This window comes from Anolis sagrei, chromosome 4 (assembly GCF_037176765.1).
Source record: "Anolis sagrei isolate rAnoSag1 chromosome 4, rAnoSag1.mat, whole genome shotgun sequence".
Lineage (NCBI taxonomy): Eukaryota > Metazoa > Chordata > Lepidosauria > Squamata > Dactyloidae > Anolis > Anolis sagrei.
In genome coordinates this window covers 140639234-140661327 of record NC_090024.1, presented here as the reverse complement: position 1 = coordinate 140661327, position 22094 = coordinate 140639234, and the positions used below count along the sequence as shown (strand labels likewise).

The following is a 22094-nucleotide window of genomic DNA, read 5'->3' as shown; positions in this document are numbered from 1 at the left end:
AGCAGATTTTGAAAATGTAGGAAGAGCTATAGGGTGGCAGGGATGGAAATATTTGGAACAACCCCATTGATTTCTGGCCAGTGGCTTTACTTACTCTTATTTCATTCAATTTGTGGTCATATTTTTGCTTTATCTCCTAGGTTTGGGATCACATTTTTCTGAACCAAATAAGGTGTGTTTGGGCACATCATCAGGTCAATGCTTAAAGTCATACATTATGGCTGAATTGCAACCTGACCATAATACCTTGATCATGACTGGGGGATGAGTTCAGTATGGCTGGGGGAGGAGAGAATCATTTAACTAAATCATCACCAGTTTAAAGATCATTTTTCTTTTAGTACCTGAAAATTAGGGTTTGGGTTGGGATAAGGGAGCCAAGCAGAACGAGAATTCTCCTGGTACTTGAATGGCCCGCTGAAGACTTGTGTTATCGCAGTCATGTTGAATACACAAACAGCTGAAACTGCTATGCTGTTCCTTTAAAAAAAAGACAACAAAGACATAAACAAACAGAAGATGAAGTGAAGAAATTCTTTTAAACAGTCAGTTTAGAAAAATGCATTTGTCTTTTTTATGCTTATCATTATTTACATCAGTGGTTTGGTCCTCTGGTTGTTTTGGAGCTAAACATGCCATAAAATGCAGAAGAAACCGGGGTAAAAGGAGGGGTGGCTAAATGACAGTTTGTGAAAAGGTGAGCTGAATTGGGTTAAGAGCTTTAAAACATGTGTTTAAAAGGTGTGCTTAAAACCTGAATCTGGCCAAAAAATGTGCATATTCGCATGACTGTAAACCAGCAGTTATGGAAAAATGTGACTTCCTTCCTATATCCTAGTGTAGGCTGCTCCAGTGAATGTGTGTGTTTTAGAATCCCAAAACAGCTAATCTGTGCTGTAAACAAATGGAGCCATAGATACACATGTGGCTAAATGGAAACACAAATGGAAAGCAATTACAATGAAAACTCTCTGCCGCCATTCCTTTGTTCTGATCTTTATGAAATTAAAAAGCTTGAATTTACAGGAGGGTGAGGAGAGAGATAAGAAAGTTTATGTGTGCATTGAGATATCCACATGAGCACATATACCAGTGGTTCTCAACTTGTGGGTCCCCAGATGTTTTGGTCTACAACTCCCAGAAATCCAGCCAGTTTACCAGCTGTTAGGATTTCTGGGAGTTGAATGCCAAAACACCTAGGGACCCATAGGTTGAGAACCACTGGCATTTTATGATCCAACTCATCTTGAAGTTATTTGCCATCAGGTCCTGCGATTTTTGCCCCACTTATTTGTTCTGTGTTTTGACACTGTCTGGAAGCACCTTTAATTCATCTTGGCTAAGAACCAGGGATTATGCAAACAGAAGTTCCAAACACTAGGAAATCCAAATTTGAAAACAATTGCTTTACTTAAGTTACTGAAACTATTCCTCATATATAATGACATACTATTCATGTGGTGTATCCTTTCCGGAACGACTAACAAAAACTGCAACACAGAACTTAAAGTTTATGAATTTAAAAGTAACATCATTATTTTTTTGAGTAGCAAGGGGCAACATTGTTACTTATTAACATTAATGAAACATACCTGCTTTTGGCCTCTTCTACACAGGCCACAATCCCAGGAGGAACTGGAATATATTATTCCAGTTCCCAGTTGTGGCCCTACACCCAAACCAAATACTGGGCTTTCCCTGGGGGAGGTGGCTGCATGCTCTCCCGAGTCATTTTCATGCACCAGGAGCCTTTGCCAGAGGGCATGTAGCCCCTCATGTATTTGGATTAAATGGGGAACTGAGAGGGGAGGGTGAGGTGCCATCCTGCTTCTTCATGCTCTTGGAGCCCAAAGAAACCAGGAACAAAGAAGTGATCCCAGGAGTCAGTCCTCACAGGATCCACACCTAGAAAGATCCAGACCTTACATTAAGGTCTTGATCTGTTGAGGTATCAAATTCATCTGGACTAAATTAGGAAACCCGTTTACTCTGGATTCATTTGAATATACCTAAGATAACCCATCGTGAGTTATTGGCCTGTGTGGAAGGGCCCTTACTTAAATCTGGAAAATAAGAATCCCATGGTGGTGTTGGACATTCTCTGTTGCTCTCATTATAAATTTCATTTCTATACTTGGTAAATTTTTAACAATGAATTCTAAACTTATGTCTTGTGTTTTATGTATTTTAATTTTTATTCTTTGTTTTAATATATGTTTCACAGAAATACATTTTAATATATGCCTTCTAGATAATGTTTTGTAATGGTGTGTTTTAAGTTTGTTGTGCCCTGCTTCAAGGAGAGGCAGGTAAGAAATAAAAAATATATAATTTAATTTAATTTAATTATTTTTATTATATCCAAGAAGTACTGAAGCAAATGTGTGTTTGGATATCTACAGTGAGACAAGTGCTACTGGATGTCTGCATGTAGGCTTTTCGGTGGCTCCAAAATCCCCTGGAAACCTCTAATCTCCAGAAAAATGGATGAAATGGCCAGAAACGTTGTTCAGAACAGTATCATTAAAGTATCTCCCAAGCCCAATAAGCCTCAAAACTCACATTAAAATACAGAAACAGTCCACTGAAAAGCAGTCCCAGAATTCCAGAAATTCAAACCAGTAGTTACTTCCAGTCACTTAGCCAAAAATGCAAGCCAAATTGGCTCCTATTCCCACCAGTGACCTATGCCTGGCCAACTACATTCTGTTAATCGGGTGATGGATTGCTCTATGCAATTCAGAAAGAAGGGAATGAAGGTAAAGAATTCACACTAAGCAGAGTTTAAGATTTTCAAAGTTACATTAAAAAATACAACAGAATGTATAGTTCAAACTTCATAAGAAGTTGTTCCAACTCTATTTAAAAAATAACTTATTTTCTGTTTTGTTCGCAGAAATTATCCAACATACTGGTAGTTATCTTTTATATCATTTTAGAAAAGTTATCAAAATAGAAAAAACAGCTTGCCTACGGTATAAAACACGCTGTCTTGCTGCCCAATTCTTGACCAATTCAGGACTCATAACCAAGAGCAAGACGGCAGCCGAATGAATTGTGCTTCTGTGAGCCATTTGTTCTCCTTCGTTTATTTAGACCAGACTCTCTTATCTATAAAAATAATTAACGTTTACATTTGCACCACTAAAGAAGTGGTGTTAATCCTTTATTAAGCTACCGTTGTAAGATTAGATGGTTGAACTTTCATCATGGGGGTAAGGAATGAATTCATCATAAGCGACTGGTTATTTTTAACTGGTTACTTCTAAGCTCTGTGCATTATGCCCAATCCTATATTAAGCTTCACTTCTTCAAAACATTTCAAAATTAAAGCTACACTCCCAGAATCCCTGAGCTAATACAGAGAAGCTAATATAGTACATGGAGTGATCAAACAACACTTCCCTCTCTTGAATCACATTGCTTTTGAAAATCAAGGTATTAGGGCACTCCTGTGTGTATCAGCACGTAATATATACTTAGCCCCTGAAGACAATAAGTGAAGTAGTTTGCCAATTGTTAATGAGGTGGGTAGAAGCATATGCAATCTTTCTTTCAAAAGGTCTTTGTTCATGGAGGAAAGGCCTCTAATAATATGCTGTGTTGCCTATATTATCTGGTGGTCATGCTTTCAATTGCTTTTCATTCCATTGATGATTTGTTGGTTTTTTAAAAACTTTTGAACAATGGGCACTTCCGTGATGCACGCTTTTAGATATATCATTGTAAACATTTGTAAGTCATCTTGAGTCCTGTGGTCTGTGGAGAAAGCTAGGATATAAGATAATAAACAAATAACAATGTCTAAGTATCAATAATACAAGGGTTATCCAGAAAGTAAGGTTACAAGGCACGTAGTGCTTGTGGGGAATTTTCACGGGGGAAGTTGGTATCACTGCGGGAAGCCAGTAGAACTGAATGAGCAGTGCCAGTCATCAGTAGCTCATCAACTGGCGTTGTGGTGAAGGTTAGAGATGAGCATCCTAATTCCATTTCCCTAAAAAAGTGCTAAGTCTGTGCTGTAATACACTACCTAGATGATAAGGGCATGAACGCCACTGCTATTCATTGCGAAATCATTTCAGTTTATGGAGAAGATGTAATGTCAAGACAGCATGCGACAAAATGGGTACAGAATATATTGTGGAACCATAAAGAAAGTTTGCAGAGCCATCTAAAACAAATGTCTTGGGATTCTGACAACGGGAATCTGTCTCCTTTATGACAATGCGTGTCCGCACACTGCCCATAAAACACAAGAGTTGTTGACTTCATTTGGTTGGGATGTTTTAAGTCACCCCTCTCACAGCCCCAGTCGTGCACAGTGACTATCATCTGTTCACTAAATTAAAGGAACACCTTGGTGGAAAACACTTTTCCGACGATGACGATGTGAAAATCGAAGTGAATAACTGGCTGAAAAAGGTGGAGAGAAACTTATATGACACAGGCATCAAAAACATGTCCCATGTATGACAAAATGTATTTAACTGAATGCTACAATCCATGTAAGTTTTATTAAAATATATTCATTCGTTGTATTTTAAAAAATGTAACTTTACTTTCTGGATAACCCTCGTATTATAGCTCATGTGTTCAACTAAGAATCAGATCTGAGTTGAAGGAAGGCTGAATGCTTCCAGCGCCAGACATTTTCTTACAGTAAGCACCCACTTATGCAAATGGTGTGAATTAATCCTGTCATGGAAGTTATTCACAAATTGCTTAGGTTCAGCTGAGTTCAAGGCAAGCCTTCAGGCTCTAGGCTGCTATTACACTTCACCATCTCAGCGCTTCATGACAGACAAGCATGCCTGTTTCTTAAATAAAACAAACATTTGTTTAAGATCATCAGTGCTTTTGGGTAGACTGGTTATTCAAAGGCTGAACCCTCCAGGGAAGGCACAACATAAAATACAACAGTAAGCCAATATTGAGCGAAGCAAAGGAGGGAGGTTTATGTGAAGTGGCTTCAAATCAGGAATGAACAGCGAGCCGGTACAACAAACTCAGCAGAACAGCAGAGTTTTAAGGCTATTGATTTTTTAAAGGTTTTCCTGAAGCAAGATAAAAGATAGTTCAGTGCAAGATGAAAGTGGCTTCATGGGAGTACTTTAATTCCTTTATTCATAATATACAATGTTGGAATTGTCTTTTTTAAAAGACCGCTACTAATCGTAGACTTTGTCTCCTAAAATACAATGTTGGCAAAGCTCCTATCCACTGGGCCTCAGAGCATACACATTACCACCAACTTATACTGCTCTTTCGAAAGGCAGCTGATTCATGCTCGGCATAACACTCCATATAGTTCTGTAAAACATCTGTAATCATTTTGAGGTTTGCTTCAACTGATTCCAGAGACAAAAGGTAAAGTTCTTATACAATTTGTCTTGACTCTATTCTGCTAACACTTTCCTTAGTTTTATCCTACATAATTTTCCATCTGGCATGGTACGTTGCCACTCTCCTCCCAAGAGGAAATTGCTGGCTCCTATGATCTGTAGATTTCTTATAGCGTATATTTGGATTTCATTTCCTGGTTGGCTGTGTTTGACTTTCCCTTCAAAACCCATTCAACCATCGGCAATGTTTTCCTACTGGCAGGGGAAAACCCCCCAAAGATGGCACCCCAAAATCGCTGGGGCACAAAGGGTAGGGAAAGGGCAGATTTTGCTAGGAGAAAACAATTGCCCCTTGATAAATGGGCATGGGGATTCCTGCAACTATAAAGACATAAAATTGCTTCAATTTAAACTCTACAAATAGCATGAAATATCCCACTATGATATAGAAAAATGGCATTTTGGACACAAATGGGAGAAAGGGTGAAAAATGACACCCAAATGGAAAAGAGAGAGAAAACTATGAAGACAAGACTAGAGGGGAGTGGATTGTTTCAGAAGGGCCACTTGTGTTTCTTCCCAAGACTTGCTCTTAATGAACTATATAATTCCTTAATGAACTATATAATTCCTAAACACAATGTCAATCAATATACTTTTATTTTCTCTACTACATTCACCTAATTCTAAAGAAAACTAAATATACAACCAAAACGCATGCAAAACACAGCCCAACATCTTTTCAACAGGAACATGCACCTTGCTTCTTTCAATTGACAACCACAGTAAACAGAAAGCAGTCAACATCTATTACTTGCCTTCACTTCCAATGCATTTCAGAATGACATCGGAAGTGCTCATTGTTACCTTTCAAACAGAATAGAGGAATATGTGGCATTCCAAATGTTTACTGGAGTGCAACTTCCACCAGTCCTAACCAGCCCAGCTAGTAATGATGGGTAGTAGTATCGGGGAACATGTCCTGCTATAAACATGTCAGAACCATTTCCCATTGCCAAGTTATAGAGCTAAGATTCCACTTTAACTGCCAAAGCAGCATCCTGAGGAATTCTATAATGTGGGAGTTTTTTTAGGGTGGAAAACCTACAGCCTCACCAAACTATCAATCCCAAGATTTCATAGGATGTTGCCATGGTAGTGAAAATGGAATGATACTGCTATTGCTGTAGGACTATTATTTTCTGCCTGGCTCCACATGATCATTTCTATCTTTGAGACATGTCCTCCCCCTGGACACCCCAGCAGCATCCTAATTTTAGTTTGCTGGGACATAAGGCAATACCATCCACACTACAGCACCCTGGCTCTGAAATGGGTTCCCTGCCTTGTGAAGCCCACATGGGCATTCTTGATAACGTTTCGTTCCTCAAGCAACATGACATCATATTGTAGAACCTTTTGCCTTGGATCAAGAGATCTCCTTCACTTTATAACAATAACACTGCAATTGTCCTGTCTGTTTTCTCCAACCTTTTTAAAAAGTGCAGTATGATGGTTATTAATGGAATTCTTGTCAATGAATAGGTGTATTTCAACACTCCTAATTAATTTTCTGGGTGTTTAAAAACTATTTTAAAGATAGCCCACTGTTTGGCAGTATGTGTTTCCTGGGATGTATGGGAAGTCATAAGACCTCTTCCTCACGTTTATTCTGAACAGTCTAGAAATAAAAATACTGCATAAACTACATACACATTAGTGGTAAAGATCCCGTAGATTAAGTCCAGTTCTGGCAGGAAGAACGTACTCTGTAATTCATTGTAGTAAAATGGGATTTCTCCAGGGAGGGAACAGTTCAGACGAGCTTTCATGAAGGTGGTCCAAGTGTCCTCTAGCAAAAACCTGCCCCCGATGTCATTCTTACAAACTCGAGCAGCCCGAGAAAATACTATTTTCCCACAGTCATGTTCCACAGCATTCTCTCGGAAGAAGAAATACACGAAATTTCCAATGTCATAGGAAGACACAAAATTTGGTTCTGAAATACAGTTTAGGACAGGGATAAAAATTACAGGAAAATAACTTTTTCATTTTAGTGTAGCTTTTTTTCCCCACAAGGGAGAAAACATTACACTTGCATTAGTGTTGATTAACCATCAGACATCTAATTCTGAAGATGACAAGACTTACGATATTCAAGATTTTAGAAAAATTTTGAAACATAACATATCCATAAATGGGGAGTGGGTGAATTTTGCTCTTCCGCTCTCATCTTGTCCTATAAATGTCTTCTCACAAAATTAACTCCACTCATTTATTTTCATCTCTCTTTATGATTGAGATGGCCACTCCAGAACTAGACGTTGTCCCTTTTTATTCAGATACATCTCAAAAACTCACCTTTTCTACAAGGTCTTTGAGAAATCCCTTGTTCTCTTTCCCACCTGCAATCTTAACCATGTGCAACTGCATTTCATATACATATTTGTCCCTTGTCACCTCTCTGTCTCTCTCAACAGACTGTCAATTAATTGAAAGCAAGAACTCATCTTTTTTTTCCTTACTTTTTTTGCTTGTAGAATTCTGTAAAGTACTATGGACATTAATATGTTGATCTTGATAATGACAATGACACAGACAAGGACAAAGGGAGGGATGTGCTACAGCAATTCTCCACAGACAGGCAAAATCTACATATCAATTATATATTTTTTCTAAAAATGCTATGGATTTAATCTGGAAGGCAGAGTTTAAACACTGCCTCTAAACTACGGCTTTATGTCGGCATTTTACTCTTAACCATTTACAGTCCCACTCTTGCTGCCTTTTTGCCTTTTCTCTCTCTCTCTATAATTGCCAGTTTTAAGCCTTCTACTTTAAAGGCTAAGGAGACCAACCCTACAAACCTGCAGGAATCAAGGAAGAAGGTTTCAGAAGCATGATAGATTATGCACATGGATTTCCCCCTTCACAATGAAGCAACTTATCTCATTCAAAAACAGCATTTAACCATAGAAATAATGCATCTTCCATGTACTCACCATTGAGCCACTTGGAGTTATACTGTGCTGTTCGGAGGGGAGGAAGAATCCCTAAGCTGCGATAAATGGCAGGATCCCTTCCAGGAAAGTCCATGACGGTTGCAGCATATAACTCACCAGTACTGGCTAAGAGAGCTGTGGAGTTGTGCTGGGGACTGTATGGGCATCGCGCCATGCCACTGATCTGATCATGTATCTCTTCCAGGTTATTTAGCTATAACAGGAAGTGTGAGGATGGAAAAGAAATAATCACAATAGTTATAAATAAGTCCACAATGTCACATTCAAAAGGATAATTTGAAGTGACCACTTTCTAGCTACTCCTATTCTGATGTCAGCAATTTAGTGACACCTGAATGTTCTACCTGAACATTAGGAAGAACTTTCTGACTGTGAGAGCTGTTCAGCAGTGGAACTCTCTACACCGAAGTATGGTGGAGATTCCTTCTATGGAGGCTTCTAAACAGAGGCTGGATGGTCATCTGTTGGAGGTGCTTTAAACAACCGCATTCTTGGTAGGGGGTTGGTCTGGATGGCCCACAAGGTCTCTTCCAACTCTATGATTCTAGTGGTGGATATATCAGTTCCATCCACCCATCACCATTTTCTTCAGGCTCTGAAGAAAAGAGCCTGCTCTACAGATGGAAGTTCTCCAAGCAATTCTAAACCCCAAAGATGAGAATCTCAATTTTGGTTTATCACTTTGTATACAAGGAAAGTGCTAGAAGCAAGGAGGACAATTCAGTTCCCGCGTTATGCATATTCACATAACGTAGATTGCTGAATGCCTTGGTAGAGATTAGCTATGTGGCATATATAATGGGGAGAGGTATGAATCCTATTTTATAAAAGGCCTCTCTGGGGCCTAAAATAGCCAATGAAGGGCACTGAAGGACATATTTGTAAAATTTCAGGAAATTGGAGATTGCAGTTTGATACAGGTTGTGAAGTTTTTCTCTTTCAATAGAGCCTATATTTGATGCATAAAGAACGACACAAGTGGCTCTCTCTTGGGAAGGGGATCCAAAGGTACACAATCAAAGAAAAGGGCCTTCCCTGTGTACCCCTGGTGCCACTTCCATCCAGCAAAATTACAGTATCTAGGATTCCCTGCAAGATGGGATATGTATTAAAACAGTTTATAATGTGGATTTGTTCATATTCTTACGGTTCGATTAGTGCAAATAGGTGTAAAAGCATTCGTTCCACATGTAAAGAGCTTGTCCCCACCAATAAGGAGAACACGGATGTAATTCTGACATTCTTCCTGCAAAAACAACAGCAAAAAGGGGAGAGGGGTGAGAATCAGGGTCACTAATATTTCACAAGCAGCACACACTAAATAAAATATAAGCTATAGTTCAGTGCTACCCTACAGTATGTGCCTGAACATGAAAAATTTGGATAAACCAGCTCTGAATGCAACTGACGGGATGAGAAATCAGATTATACAGTCATACCTCTACATTTGCAGGTTAAACTTTCTCAGATTTGATTATTTGCTGATTATTTGCCACCAACTCCACTGCTATTTTATGCTATTTATCAAAGTCCCTATCAAAAATAGCACAGGACTGCAGCAGAGGCTGCAGCAAATAATAAATTGATTTTTCTTTTTTCAATATTGGGGGTGGGGGGAGCAAACTAGAGATATTTGTATTTTTCTCACTTTCCACCTGCCTATTCTTTTGTTTTGTTTTTATTGGAGAAACTAAGATTATCTCATGACCAGGCTTATGGTTTCAAAATATGTTCACTGTTTCTATTGATTTCCTCCTAAAAGAATGGGCCAAAACTAGTAAGGAAAACAAGGAGCTTTTCCTATCAGGATTAATCTTCATAATTAATTCAGAGTTTATCCCATAAATTCAATGTGGTCATTTTTTCTTCTTCTTTTTACCCTAAGCCCTGAGAAGCGAGTGACTCAAAAACTTCCTTCCAGAATGGTAAATGCTAACAACATAGTTGTTTCTGTTGAGGTTATGAGTTCAGCATACCATAGTTATTCAGATGGAGCTTGAAACATACATGCATGATAATCCACCTCTGGACCTGCCAGTTGTCCATGAACAGGATGAAAAACTTGTAGGAGGCCCATGTTCTCAATCAAACTGGAAGACCCAGCAAGAGTAGATCCATTGAAGCAATGAGATTTAAATGAAATTTCAATACTAACTTTACAGAATTTGAACTACGCAGGTAATCTATGTGAAAGTCTTTATCGAAAAAAAAAATCATTTGACTCAAATGAGCTTCTTGGCGGGGAAGGTATTACATTAAGCACCATGTCCTAAATGCTGTTTTTAGTTCCAAATAAAGTAGACGGACTGGATTTGTTGAATTTACATATGTATTAACTCTGTATTCAGCAACTGATTTAAATAGTCCACTAGAGTTTGGATTATCAATTGGATTTAGATCTGCTCTTTTGTTCCTTTATCCCACATAGATTTTAACCCATTTAACATTTTTTTCTATTAGGATTAACCCAATTACATATATGGCAATTCTCTGTTGCACGATGTTCCCCAGAAATCAGTGGGGTTTCCTTCTGAATAAATGTGCATGGAAATGAGGATACCGTTGCATTTTCTCCTTTATATCTAGAAATGGATTCAGAACTACATACTCACCTTTGATTTACCTTTACTGTAACAAGCTTTTTCAGTAGCCTCATCACAACGCCATTCCACACCCTAAAACATGAAAACACAAGCATTGTTTGCAGTCAAAGGCAAGAAAAACACAGAGGTCCACTTTAGAGAGAATGGAGGCGCACTTCCAATTGGCCACAATCATTTCAAACTGCATGTGAAATCAAACACTGTGATAAATGCTGAACTCAATCTGCAGTGGATTGAGAGCCAAGTCAAAAGTGACGGGGGAGCCATGTTTGCTTTTTATCTATTTTTCTCTGTTCATGTATAAAGCATGGAGGGGAGAGACACAGATTTATGAATCATTCCATATTTTAAAAGGCATATAACTGCTCTTTCCTATCTTCCTGAGTAGAGGGGTCATTAGTCACCACAAGGTTGCTGAATCTACTCCAGATTGATCTTCAGAGCTCCTGCAACTTTATCAAGTTGAAAATTGTGGGGGGTTGTAGATGTAAATAAATAGAAGCTTTACCACTGTTTCTGAACCAAAATATACCCTGCTGTATAATAATGTGTCACTCAGATTTGTGTAATGAGTAACAGAGCAACAATATATAAAATAGTCTCTCTGAATTCTTACAGAGAATAGTCCCTTTAAACCATCCTTAAAATGTGCTTCATGCCTTAGAAATGATCAGGCTTCAGAGAGTTGGCAGCCATTTCCTTCCCGGCTGTTTCCAGTCAGCACTCTCCTCACTCTCCGAGGTGAAAGTGACAGTTAAAACCGTTTGTCTCAGTAGCAAGCTACAGTAGCCAATCGGAATTCTGGCTCCTAGCATGCTCAGCCATTCAGCTGCCAACACATGTCTTTCCATTCAACCCATTACATCATGGTGTCTTTTTACAAATCCCCACAAAAAAGGAGCCCTACTGGTATGAAACTATGGTCCAGCACTGGTAGTGTGGAAAGAGGATTCAAAAGGTTCAAAATAACCTGCTTGTATTCCCGCATGTGGAACATTGCCTTTAAGGAATTCCTTTCTCTGTAAGAAGTAAAGCCTGACAGATTATTGAAACCACTACACATCTTTATTGTTCAAGAACAAACTAAAAAACATATTCTTGTTTCATTTCACCTGAAGAGTTTGTTTGTCTTCTTAAACATTCTGGCAAGGAGGTGGTCTATGAAACAATAGAAGCTGGCAGCAAAAGAAACCTTAATAAGTATTTGGTGGCAGCAAAGAAAAATATAATATACGGTGATAGCACTCCACTGCCCTGTCTTATGTGTGTGTGTGTGTGTCCCTTGTTCCTCAAGGCCTTCGCCTGGCCATACCTGACGTCTAGACTTTATTGCATCCCCTTCTAAACTACAATCCCCAGAAGTCTGTAGGAGGCAGCCATGGGATTTCAGATAGGATGAATGCTCTATACCTACAGCCTGTAGGCTGTTAGGAATTGTGGGAGTTGAAGTCCAAAACACTTAAAGTCCAAAACACCTGAACTCCAAAACGGATCTCAGCTGGTAGGCTGTTAGGAATTGCGGGAGTTGAAGTCAAAAACACTTAAAGTCCAAAACACCTGAAGTCCAAAATGGATGTCAGCCGGTAGGCTGTTAGGAATTGTGGGAGTTGAAGTCAAAAACACTTGAAGTCCAAAACACCTGAAGTCCAAAATGGATGTCAGCCGGTAGGCTGTTAGGAATTGTGGGAGTTGAAGTCCAAAACACCTAAAGTCAAAACACCTGAAGTCCAAAACGGATCTCAGCCGGTAGGCTGTTAGGAATTGTGGGAGTTGAAGTCCAAAACACCTGGAGGGACCAAGTTTGCCTGTGCCTGCAATAGATGTTTGGCACAACAGATGTTTGGCACATTTAGCCTGGCTCTCAAGCTAAAGCTTGTTTGACATGGGAAACAGTACATTGTTGCCATCAGTATGGCCTCGTGACCCTCGTGGCCATGGATTCCCACACCATGGAAAGATAGTGCCACTGGGAGTAATTCTTGGAAACATTTTGTCCATTAAACTGCATATTAAAGGGAATAAAACGGGTGCTTTGTCAAGACTGCAAGATTATTCCTGATCAATAATATATTATTAATTTCCCATGCAACATATTAGCAGGATTACAAATTCCAAATGATGTCTGAGAGGGTCTTATATCCCAACGGGGCCCTACTTCAAAGGGTTCTTCCTTTTACCAAACTGACGGATTAAAGGAGAACAGGAATCATCCATTCTTTGTCTGCTGAGGGGACAGTTTCCATGGAGACATGGCTGACAATCCTTGCTGTCAGCTGAGACCGACTGGCAAAAAGCTTCTCCTGCCTAAGTATGATCCAGCAATCTGTAGCACTGATGCAAGTTTTCACCTAACTACAGTGCAAATTCAAATGAACACCATGTTCCCTTGACATGGCATCAGCAACGCCAAAAGACATCATTGGAAGTAGAGTTGAAACTTCTTTAGTAACAGCTTCTAGACTCCACGCTTGTCTTTTATATATATATATATATAGTAAAGATATGGGAAAGGATACAAGAGTGGATATAGAACAGGGACACTTTGAATATCTTAAATCATCATCATCTTCCATTGTTATTTAATACAAAAAGATTTATATAATGTTAAAAAAGAAAATAAAAAAATTATTTGCTAATCTAAAACAGAAAGATAGAAAAGCAGGTATACAATGTACTGAAACAAAAGACAGAAAAGTTAAGAAATGGAGACCAGAAAACCCTAACTAACATTTCCTACCCTGGGTTGCTGTGACTTTTCCGGGCTGTATGGCTATGTTCCAGAAGCATTCTCTCCTGACGTTTTGCCTGCATCTATGGCAGGCATCCTCAGAGGTATGTTAGAAACTAGAAAAGTAGGGTTTATAAGTCTGTGTCCAAGGTGGGAGAAAGAACTCTTGTCTGTCTGAGGCAAGTGTGAATGTTGCAGTTGGCCACCTTGATTCGCATTTAATGACCTTGCAGTTTCAAGGTCTGGCTGTTTACTGCCTGGGGGAATCCTTTGTAGGGAGGTGATTGTTTATTTATTTATTTATGACATTTATGTGCTGCCCTTCTCACCCCGAAGGGGACTCAGAACAGCTTAGAAGATACATACACACACACACACACACACACACACATATACACACACAATATATTATATTATTAGCATAGCACAATATCAGTATTATAGTAATATTGTACTATACCATTATATTGTAATATTATTACTAATATTACATGTAATATAAAATATATAATTATAATATATTACTACCAGCAGCATTATATTGTATTACATTATAATATTATAGCTGGCCCTGATTGTTTCTTGTCTGAAATGCCCCTGTTTTTGAGTGTTGTTCTTTATTTACTGTTTTGATTTTAGAGTTTTAAAATACTGATAGCCAGATTTTGTTCATTTTCAAGGTTTCCTCCTTTCTGTTGAAATTGTCCACATGCTTGTGGATTTTAATGGCAAGCCTTTGACAATACACTTTCTACCCCTGTCTCTGCTGCCTTCTTAATAATCAAAACATCTATCCTTTTTGTCATAACTCTTCTTATTTCTGGTAGATTAACTTTCCAGGATCCTTTGGGTATCATTAGAGATCTTGTTATTCTTGTCACTAACTTCTCTATTTATACTTTTTTGTTAATCCTAAATCCCTGTAGTACTAATTTTCCCTTAATATTGTAAAAATAACAATCTTTTCATTTTTCTTCTTCTTTTAAATAGTCAATAAAAAGCTGTTATTCTTCTCCAAATTTGGAAACTTCATACCTGTCTTAACAAAATTTTAACCAAAACCCTGATTGATAGCTTCACACAGGTGGCTTTTGTCTGCTCATTTCCTGGAAGCAATACATTATAATTAGTTGATATACATTATTAGACCGTGGGCTGATTTTGAAGAGGAGCAGCTCAAAGATCTGATCTCTCATTAATGGATTTTAGACTTTCTGCCTTCAGAGGATACTTAACTCATTCAGCTTCTTGCTAAGAAATCCTCAAATGTTCGTGGTTGGATTCTGGGTTCACTTCTACCTTTCAGAAGGACCTACTTCTGTTTTTTCAATGTATTGCCAAGAAATTGCTTAGAGCAGCATGAAATATGGAAAAGGCCTTCCTGAGGGCAGAAAAGAATTAATCTTTCATGCTAGGACATTGCTTTAAAAGGTCTTCTTGTATTAGAAGGACACAGAATATAAGTGTTGGAAGCAGGTGTTAGACTAGAGGAGAGCTGGAGGTCAGGAGGCATTTTAAAGCACAAAATTGAAGTATGAAGAAAACAGTTCCCCAAAGTGTCAAAGGGCTTTCTAAAATCTCCCAAATCATTCAAACTATGACAGGTACAAATGATGAAGAGCTTGCACTGTGCTCACCAGACACATCCTGGGAAGAAGGAAGACAGTAGGCAAAAGGAACAAAAGGTGTGCAGCGATGGTAGAGGAGAGTGAGTCTCCAACGGAAATGAAAACAAATGAGATGTTTCAGGAGTCATTTCACTGCCAAGTAAGCCAGAAGCTAAGTATTTCCTCTTTCCTGTTTCCCTTGTAACAATTCAGCAACACAAAAAGTGTTCATGCATACTCCACTACCCCAAGTGGCAGTCAATCAATAGATTTAGAAGTTAGAGATACAACAGGGATAACTTCTAAAACATGGGTTTGAAGCCAGGTATGCTTTGCAGAATGATTAGAAGTTTATTCTTTCTGAGGCTGGTTCCATACAGAAGGAAGGTCCCCGCTGAACCGGGTTTAAAAAACCCGGGCTAGGCTGGACTTCAGTCTACACACCAGCCTCAAAAGCCCCACACTTTCCATTGGGGGTGTCTAGATGTCCTCCCGGTACCTTCCAGGAGAATACCCAGACACCCAAAACACCCCCTCCCCTAAAAAAAGTAAATTTACTTACCTGACCATCATCAAACTGCTGCCGCAGCTCTCCTGACTCATAGAAATGACTCATCAGGAAAGCTCCGTCAACAATTTAATGGGACAGCAGGTTTTCCTGCTTTGTCCTGAATTAATTCTGTTTACTGGAGATGTTATTTGGATGCCTCCAGTAAAACCACGCGAGCTCCTGCATTATGGGTTCTGTGTGGAGGGCCCTCAGAGACTAAAAAATCTAAACTGGTAGGATAATTGCTTTTGTAAATTGGTGGTGCATCTACATTCCCAAATTAATACAGTTTAACCCCACTTTAACTGCCATGGCACAATGCAAGGGACCCATGGGAGTCATAGTATTACAAGATCTTTAGCCTTCTCTGACAAAAAATGCTGGTGCCTAACTAAACTACAAATTCTAGGATTCCATAGCACTGAGTGATGTCAAACTGCATTAATTCTATGATATAAATGCACACGAGGTCTATTTCCTCTGTTACATGGAGCAAACTGCCTAGAAGCAGACATTTATAGGCAGACTGTATATGTGAATAGCCATAGAAAACTCCAGGCAATGGTGATGAGTTGACAAATTCAGTATTAACAATTGCTCATAGGGGAATAAAGATAGAAGTGATGATGTTGCCTAAAGGCAAGATAAAGAGAAACAGTAAAGTTGGAATATATCCACAAATTCCAGCACACCAACTGTGGATTGGGGTTTGGGTTTTTGGCATACTACACACATTGTAACACTAGTTAACATCCCAGCCTCATGAGGGCCCCCATTGCCAGTTTATCACATTTTCTTTCTGGTTCCCAGCCAGCTTCACAATATATTCCAATTAACTCCTTATATTACATGGTTATCTATTCATCTTGGCTTAAGACAACATCTTCCCTCCCATCTTTGGATTTCTGTTGCTATTTCCTTACACAACTTACCTATAATGATCTCTTCTCAGCACTTCACTCCATGCATCTGAGTGGGTAGATTGAGTTTAGAAATGTTTATGCTACCAACTTCATTCTCTTAGGTGGTCTCTAAGGTACTACAAGATCTACATGAATACTGAATTCTTTGAATCCTACCCCCAAAGAGACACACAAGATAATGATGTCACTAACAATGTTTTGCAGTGCTAGATAAGAAGAGAGCATAATGGGATTCCTGATTCAATTGGTAACCAAACAGTTCCCATAATGCCTCTTTCCAGCCTTAGCGGCAAGCGGAAACATTGAAGTATGATAACAGACAGCGATTTCCCAAGCTTATGTGATTATGTTGACACAGAGCTGCTAGAATTCAAAAACTGCCACAGCTATGAACATGTGTAAATTAAGGGAGGAACCTGATGCTGAAATTCTTCTGCAGAATCATTCAACACCAATGTAATATTTGAAAATGACTCAACTGTTGAAAAATCCAATGTCATACATCAAACTGGCCCGGGTACAGGTCTGATTTTGAAAAACAATAGCCTAAACAAGTCCAAGTTTTCAACTTGTCTCCACAGCCAAGCCCTTAACCTTGATTTGATCTGCAACGATGAGGAAATGAGATTATATGTATCTTCGTGCCTATAAAATATTCACCTCCTAATTAATGCTGATCAAGTCCCTGTTTAAAGGCATGGGGAAAAGGTCTAGTCAAAAAGTTGACAACCATAACTTCTACTGTTTCAATGCTTCTGTTTCACACTGTTCCACATGATTAAGACTGAAAATGTAATAAACCCAAAGACATATTGACAGCCCCCTCCTTCCCCATTTTATCTTATCTCCAGGTTTAGTGCAGGTCCCATTGCCTTGAAAGGCCAAATTCAGAAATTAAAATTGAAATATAAAACCTGGCTTAGCTATCTCTTCTTTCTTTCCCTCTTCTTCTCCACTTCAAATGCCACATTTACACAACTGCAAGCCTTGCATTTTTATCATACATATTATTTATTTACCAGCATTACACGTCCAATATAAAAGCAAAAAGAGTGAGACCAAGAGACATCCTAACTCATAAAGAGCTTACAATCTCAACTGGACAGAGGGATAATAACGGAAGAATGGGAAACAAAACTAAAAGGTATGAGGCCAAGAATACTCTTAGTTGGAGGTGATTAATTTCTGGCAGTAATGAAAAGTTAGAGTTTGAGCTAAAGAAACACAGAAATAGAAGCTCTGGGGAAAGAACTGAAAACTATATCAAGAGCAGACCTTTCATTGTGGCCACCTCATCAGCAGCCTTTGTCTACTCTAGGAATCCAAAAATGCTGGCAGGTGTTTATACATTTCCTTCACCCACAAAATACATTGGATAGCAACTGCCCATACTAATATATTTGCCAGAAAATACTTTGTTTTTATTATTTACTGCATTTGTGTTCCCCCTTTCCTCCAGAGAACAATGCTGGTGGCTTTCAAAACAACAAATTAACAAATACAATAAAATTGAAATCTTATAAAACAGTATAAATACATTTTGGGGGGAAAGGGTAAAATATCCCCATAAAAACTCCCCTGCTTACATGTTAAAGTCAGCCTAAACAAAAATGCCTTGTCTGCCAGCAAAAAACAGCAGAAAGGGGGTCAGATTGGCCTCCTACAGGAGGAGATTTCAGAGAGTGGGAGTCACCACTAAGAAGGTTCTCTTTCATGTCCTCTCCAAGCCGGCCTGGGATAGTGGCAGAACCAAGTGAAAGCCTTCCCCTGAAGACTTTTAATCTCTGGCAGGTTCATATGTTCATAGGTTCGTATTTAAAATAGTCTGGATCCAAGCCACAAAATGTACTGTACTGTATGCCATAACCAGCATTTTGCTCTTGGAAATGAACCAATACCCAGTGTTGCTGCTTTAACCAGTGAATTATATGCTTCCAGTGGCACAGTAGGCTAAAATGCTGAGCTGCTGAAATTGCTGACCAAAAGGTGGCAGGTTCAAATCCAGGGAGCGGCGTGAGCTCCTGCTGTTAGCCCCAGCTTCTGCCAACCTAGCAGTTCAAAAACATGCAAATGTGAGTAGATAAATAAGTATCACTCCAGCGGGAAGGTAACGGAACTCCATGCAGTCATGCCGGCCACATGACTTTGGAGGTGTCTACAGACAATGCCGGTTCTTTGGCTTAGAACTGGAGATGAGCACCAACCCTAGAGTCCGTTTTTTTGTTTTTGTTTTTTTGTTGTTTTGATCGTGTCAGGATTGATTTGAGAAACTGCCCCCAGTGACACAGTGGGTTAAACCCTTGTGCTGGCAGGACTGAAGACCAACAGGTCGCAACCCTTGTGCTGGCAAGACTGAAGACCAACAGGTCACAGGTTTGAATCCCGGGAGAGGCGGATGAGCTCCCTCTATCAACTCCAGCTCCTCATGCGGGGACATGAGAGAAGCCTCCCACAAGGATGATAAAAACATCAAATCATCCGGGCGTCCCCTGGGCAACGTCCTTGCAGACGGCCAATTCTCTCACACCAGAAGCGACAACTAGACTTGATGCCAGGAGAAAACCTTTACCTTTACAGTAACTGGAAAATCCATTTCCTTATCCAGCTGCAATGGTGACTGCAGCTAAATGCAAAGGAAGCAAAGTTTTGAAGTCATTTTAATCATCATGGCCAAACACAGAAAGGGTTAATTTGTATTAGTGACCTTGTTACGTGTTTTTGTGTGTGTTCGTTTGGCAGTTTGAGGGTTTCAAAGGATACAAATTATGAGAATGATCTGGTGATGTACGTTTTTGCTGGTACTAACCTGAAATGAAAATTCTAACCTGAAATGTACTATATAACCTTTAATTCACTATATGCATTCTAAGAGTCCACTTTCCATTGGCCTAGCCTCTGTGTGTTTGTGTGTGAAGGAGGGAGTCATCTCAGACCAGGGGCCACAAATAGTCAGCTATGGGACAATGAATGGCTGGTCAAAGATAATCCCTGTACAGAGATCCAATTCTACCATTGTCTAGAAGAGAGCCAGAATCTCATCTGTGAAAGGGATTGAAAACTTCTCTGCTTGATATGTTCCACTACATCAGTTGCTACTCATAAAGCTTATTTTATAGCAGTAATGTTTGTCAGGTTTGGTATCAAACAACAACTTGGGTTGGCCTTGAACTACAGCCAGTCTCTAAATAGAAAGGGCTTCGTCCCTCTGATTCCATCATAAAGAAGCAGAGAGTCAATAAAAGTAACAAGCAATTACTGTATTGAATTTAGTTGGACTTTAGTGAAGTTTCTTGGAGAGGAGGAAAAAGAGAGGATGAGAAGAATCACTGAGAGCTTTGAAGGGAGGAGAAAGAGTGTGTAACTCTGGATGAAGTACTGCCATGCACTAGACAATTACAGCATCTACCTTTGTATAATTCAATACAAACAGAAGTGTGTGTGTGTGTATGTACCAAAAATATAAAACAAATAAAACAAAACTCTAGACAGATGGCAGAGCGCGCCTTAGACAGATGGCTCTGATAATTAGAAACTGGCAAAACATACTATTTCCAAAAGGTGGTTTAATTACATGGTGCCAGAAAACTTGCTACATAATTTTATAATTTCACATCATTGCCGTCATACTATTGTTATCAGTTTGCCTTCTCATCTTTCACCACATAGTCAAACATGATAGCAAAGTATTATGCAACCTGGAATATAATGTAATGGTAAAAAACAAGATTGGCAGCTATCGGCATCACCTTCAGATAGGTACAGGGGAATCAATGGTAAGAGAACCAATGTGCTGTAGTGGTTTGAGCACTGGAATATGACTCTGGAGACCAGGGTTCAAACTCCTGCTTGATAACCTTGGATAAGTCACATTCCCTTAGCCTCAGGAGAAAGCAAAGACTACCTTATATCCCAGGATATCATTCCAGATTATCTGATTTAAACTGAATTATATGAGTCCCCACTGCCAGATAACCTGGGATAAACCAATAATCTGGGATCAGATCCTGGGATATAGAGGCAGTGTGGAAGGGGCCAAACTCTCTGAATAAATCTAGCCAATAAACCCCTGTGTTTGGCTCATCTTAGGGTAGCCATGTGTTGGAAGCTTCTTGAGGGCAACAAGGGCAAGAAAAACACAATTAACTTTTATCCTCTTACTGCCCATCGGCCATATCAAAACATTTGACAAACACATTTAACACATACACACTCTTACGGCCATTGTTGCTAATTGTTGGTTTGCAAGGGAGTAGACAAGGCAAATGGGTGCTTGATTTCTTTATTGCTCATCTGCTTGACCTCTCATGGCTATAGGATGGGTGAGCCCAGAGAAAGAGCAATAAGGAGGAAATCAAAGAGAAAAAAATAAGGCACTTAGAGATGGACCTTCTGCTGGGCCTCAACAAGTGCCCAACCATTTGTTAGTTATATGTGCCAAAAGAAACAGGATGCTTGACCAGATGGTTAGCAAAGTTCTTCTAAAATGTATTTGCTGTTCCACAAATGTGGTGAACAGATGCCTTTTTTAAATAAATCTCTTTGGTCTCTTGGTAGATTCTAGGCTACAGTATAAAAAGTGGCAAACATGTTCCTTCTTTGTCAAGGCAAGAACACTGTCACTGAACTGGCAAAAACAACTAGAAACAGTTGTGTGTCTGTGTTGACCATATCCATGCTGCAGGCTAAACATTGTCTTCATAATCTTGTTCTTCATGACAACTTGGAAAAGTATTTCTGTGAGACCTTTAGCACAAGGGCTGAGTCTTTTTAGAGAGTTTTCAAACAGCTTTCTAAACTAAAATTCCCAGAAGTGTTTTGTTTGTGGAAAGCTGCTAGAGGTTTGATATAAAATCAATACAGATTCTGGTGTAGACATATACAACCACTGTGTGTTCATAGAAGCTATTGTGGCATGAGTCTTCAAAACTGTTTGTATAATTGACTTGCTGTCTGGCATTGTTGTTGGCATCATTGACCCATGTAGACTACATGGGGATTATCACATTGTATTGCTGACAGGTAAGTTGGAATGAAATAAAATTATTTGCTCAAAGTTTCACAAATAAGAGGCAGAGGTTACTGACTAACTGATCATCTTAATTCTAATCCATGGGCCACATCTATTGAAAGGTGTGGTAAAAGCCATTATTGTGTTCCCTATGTTTTCTGTTGCCATCAGGACTCATGCTGTGAAGTTCATGTAAATATATTTTGTTTCCTAACTTTGCCTCTTCCTGGAAGTTGCTATCTACAGGGGAAAGGAGGAGAGGCCATGAGCTGGTACTCTAAGAACACCATCAGACTGAGATGAAACA

The 22094-nt window shown here is 39.2% G+C and overlaps 1 protein-coding gene across 4 annotated transcripts in view; it reads right to left on the bottom strand.

The window, feature by feature from the left end:
• The window catches only part of SEMA5A (semaphorin 5A), a 208783-nt gene that overhangs the window by 75569 nt on the left and 111120 nt on the right, over window positions 1-22094 (bottom strand). For all 4 annotated transcript variants that reach the window (XM_060774064.2, XM_060774065.2, XM_060774066.2 and 1 more), the window contains exons 5-9: window positions 10981-11043; window positions 9516-9614; window positions 8348-8561; window positions 7059-7344; window positions 345-480 (exon numbers count right to left, since the gene is read on the bottom strand). In XM_060774064.2, coding sequence (XP_060630047.2) covers window positions 345-480; window positions 7059-7344; window positions 8348-8561; window positions 9516-9614; window positions 10981-11043 — 798 coding nt within the window. The remainder of the gene's footprint in view (window positions 1-344; window positions 481-7058; window positions 7345-8347; window positions 8562-9515; window positions 9615-10980; window positions 11044-22094) is intronic.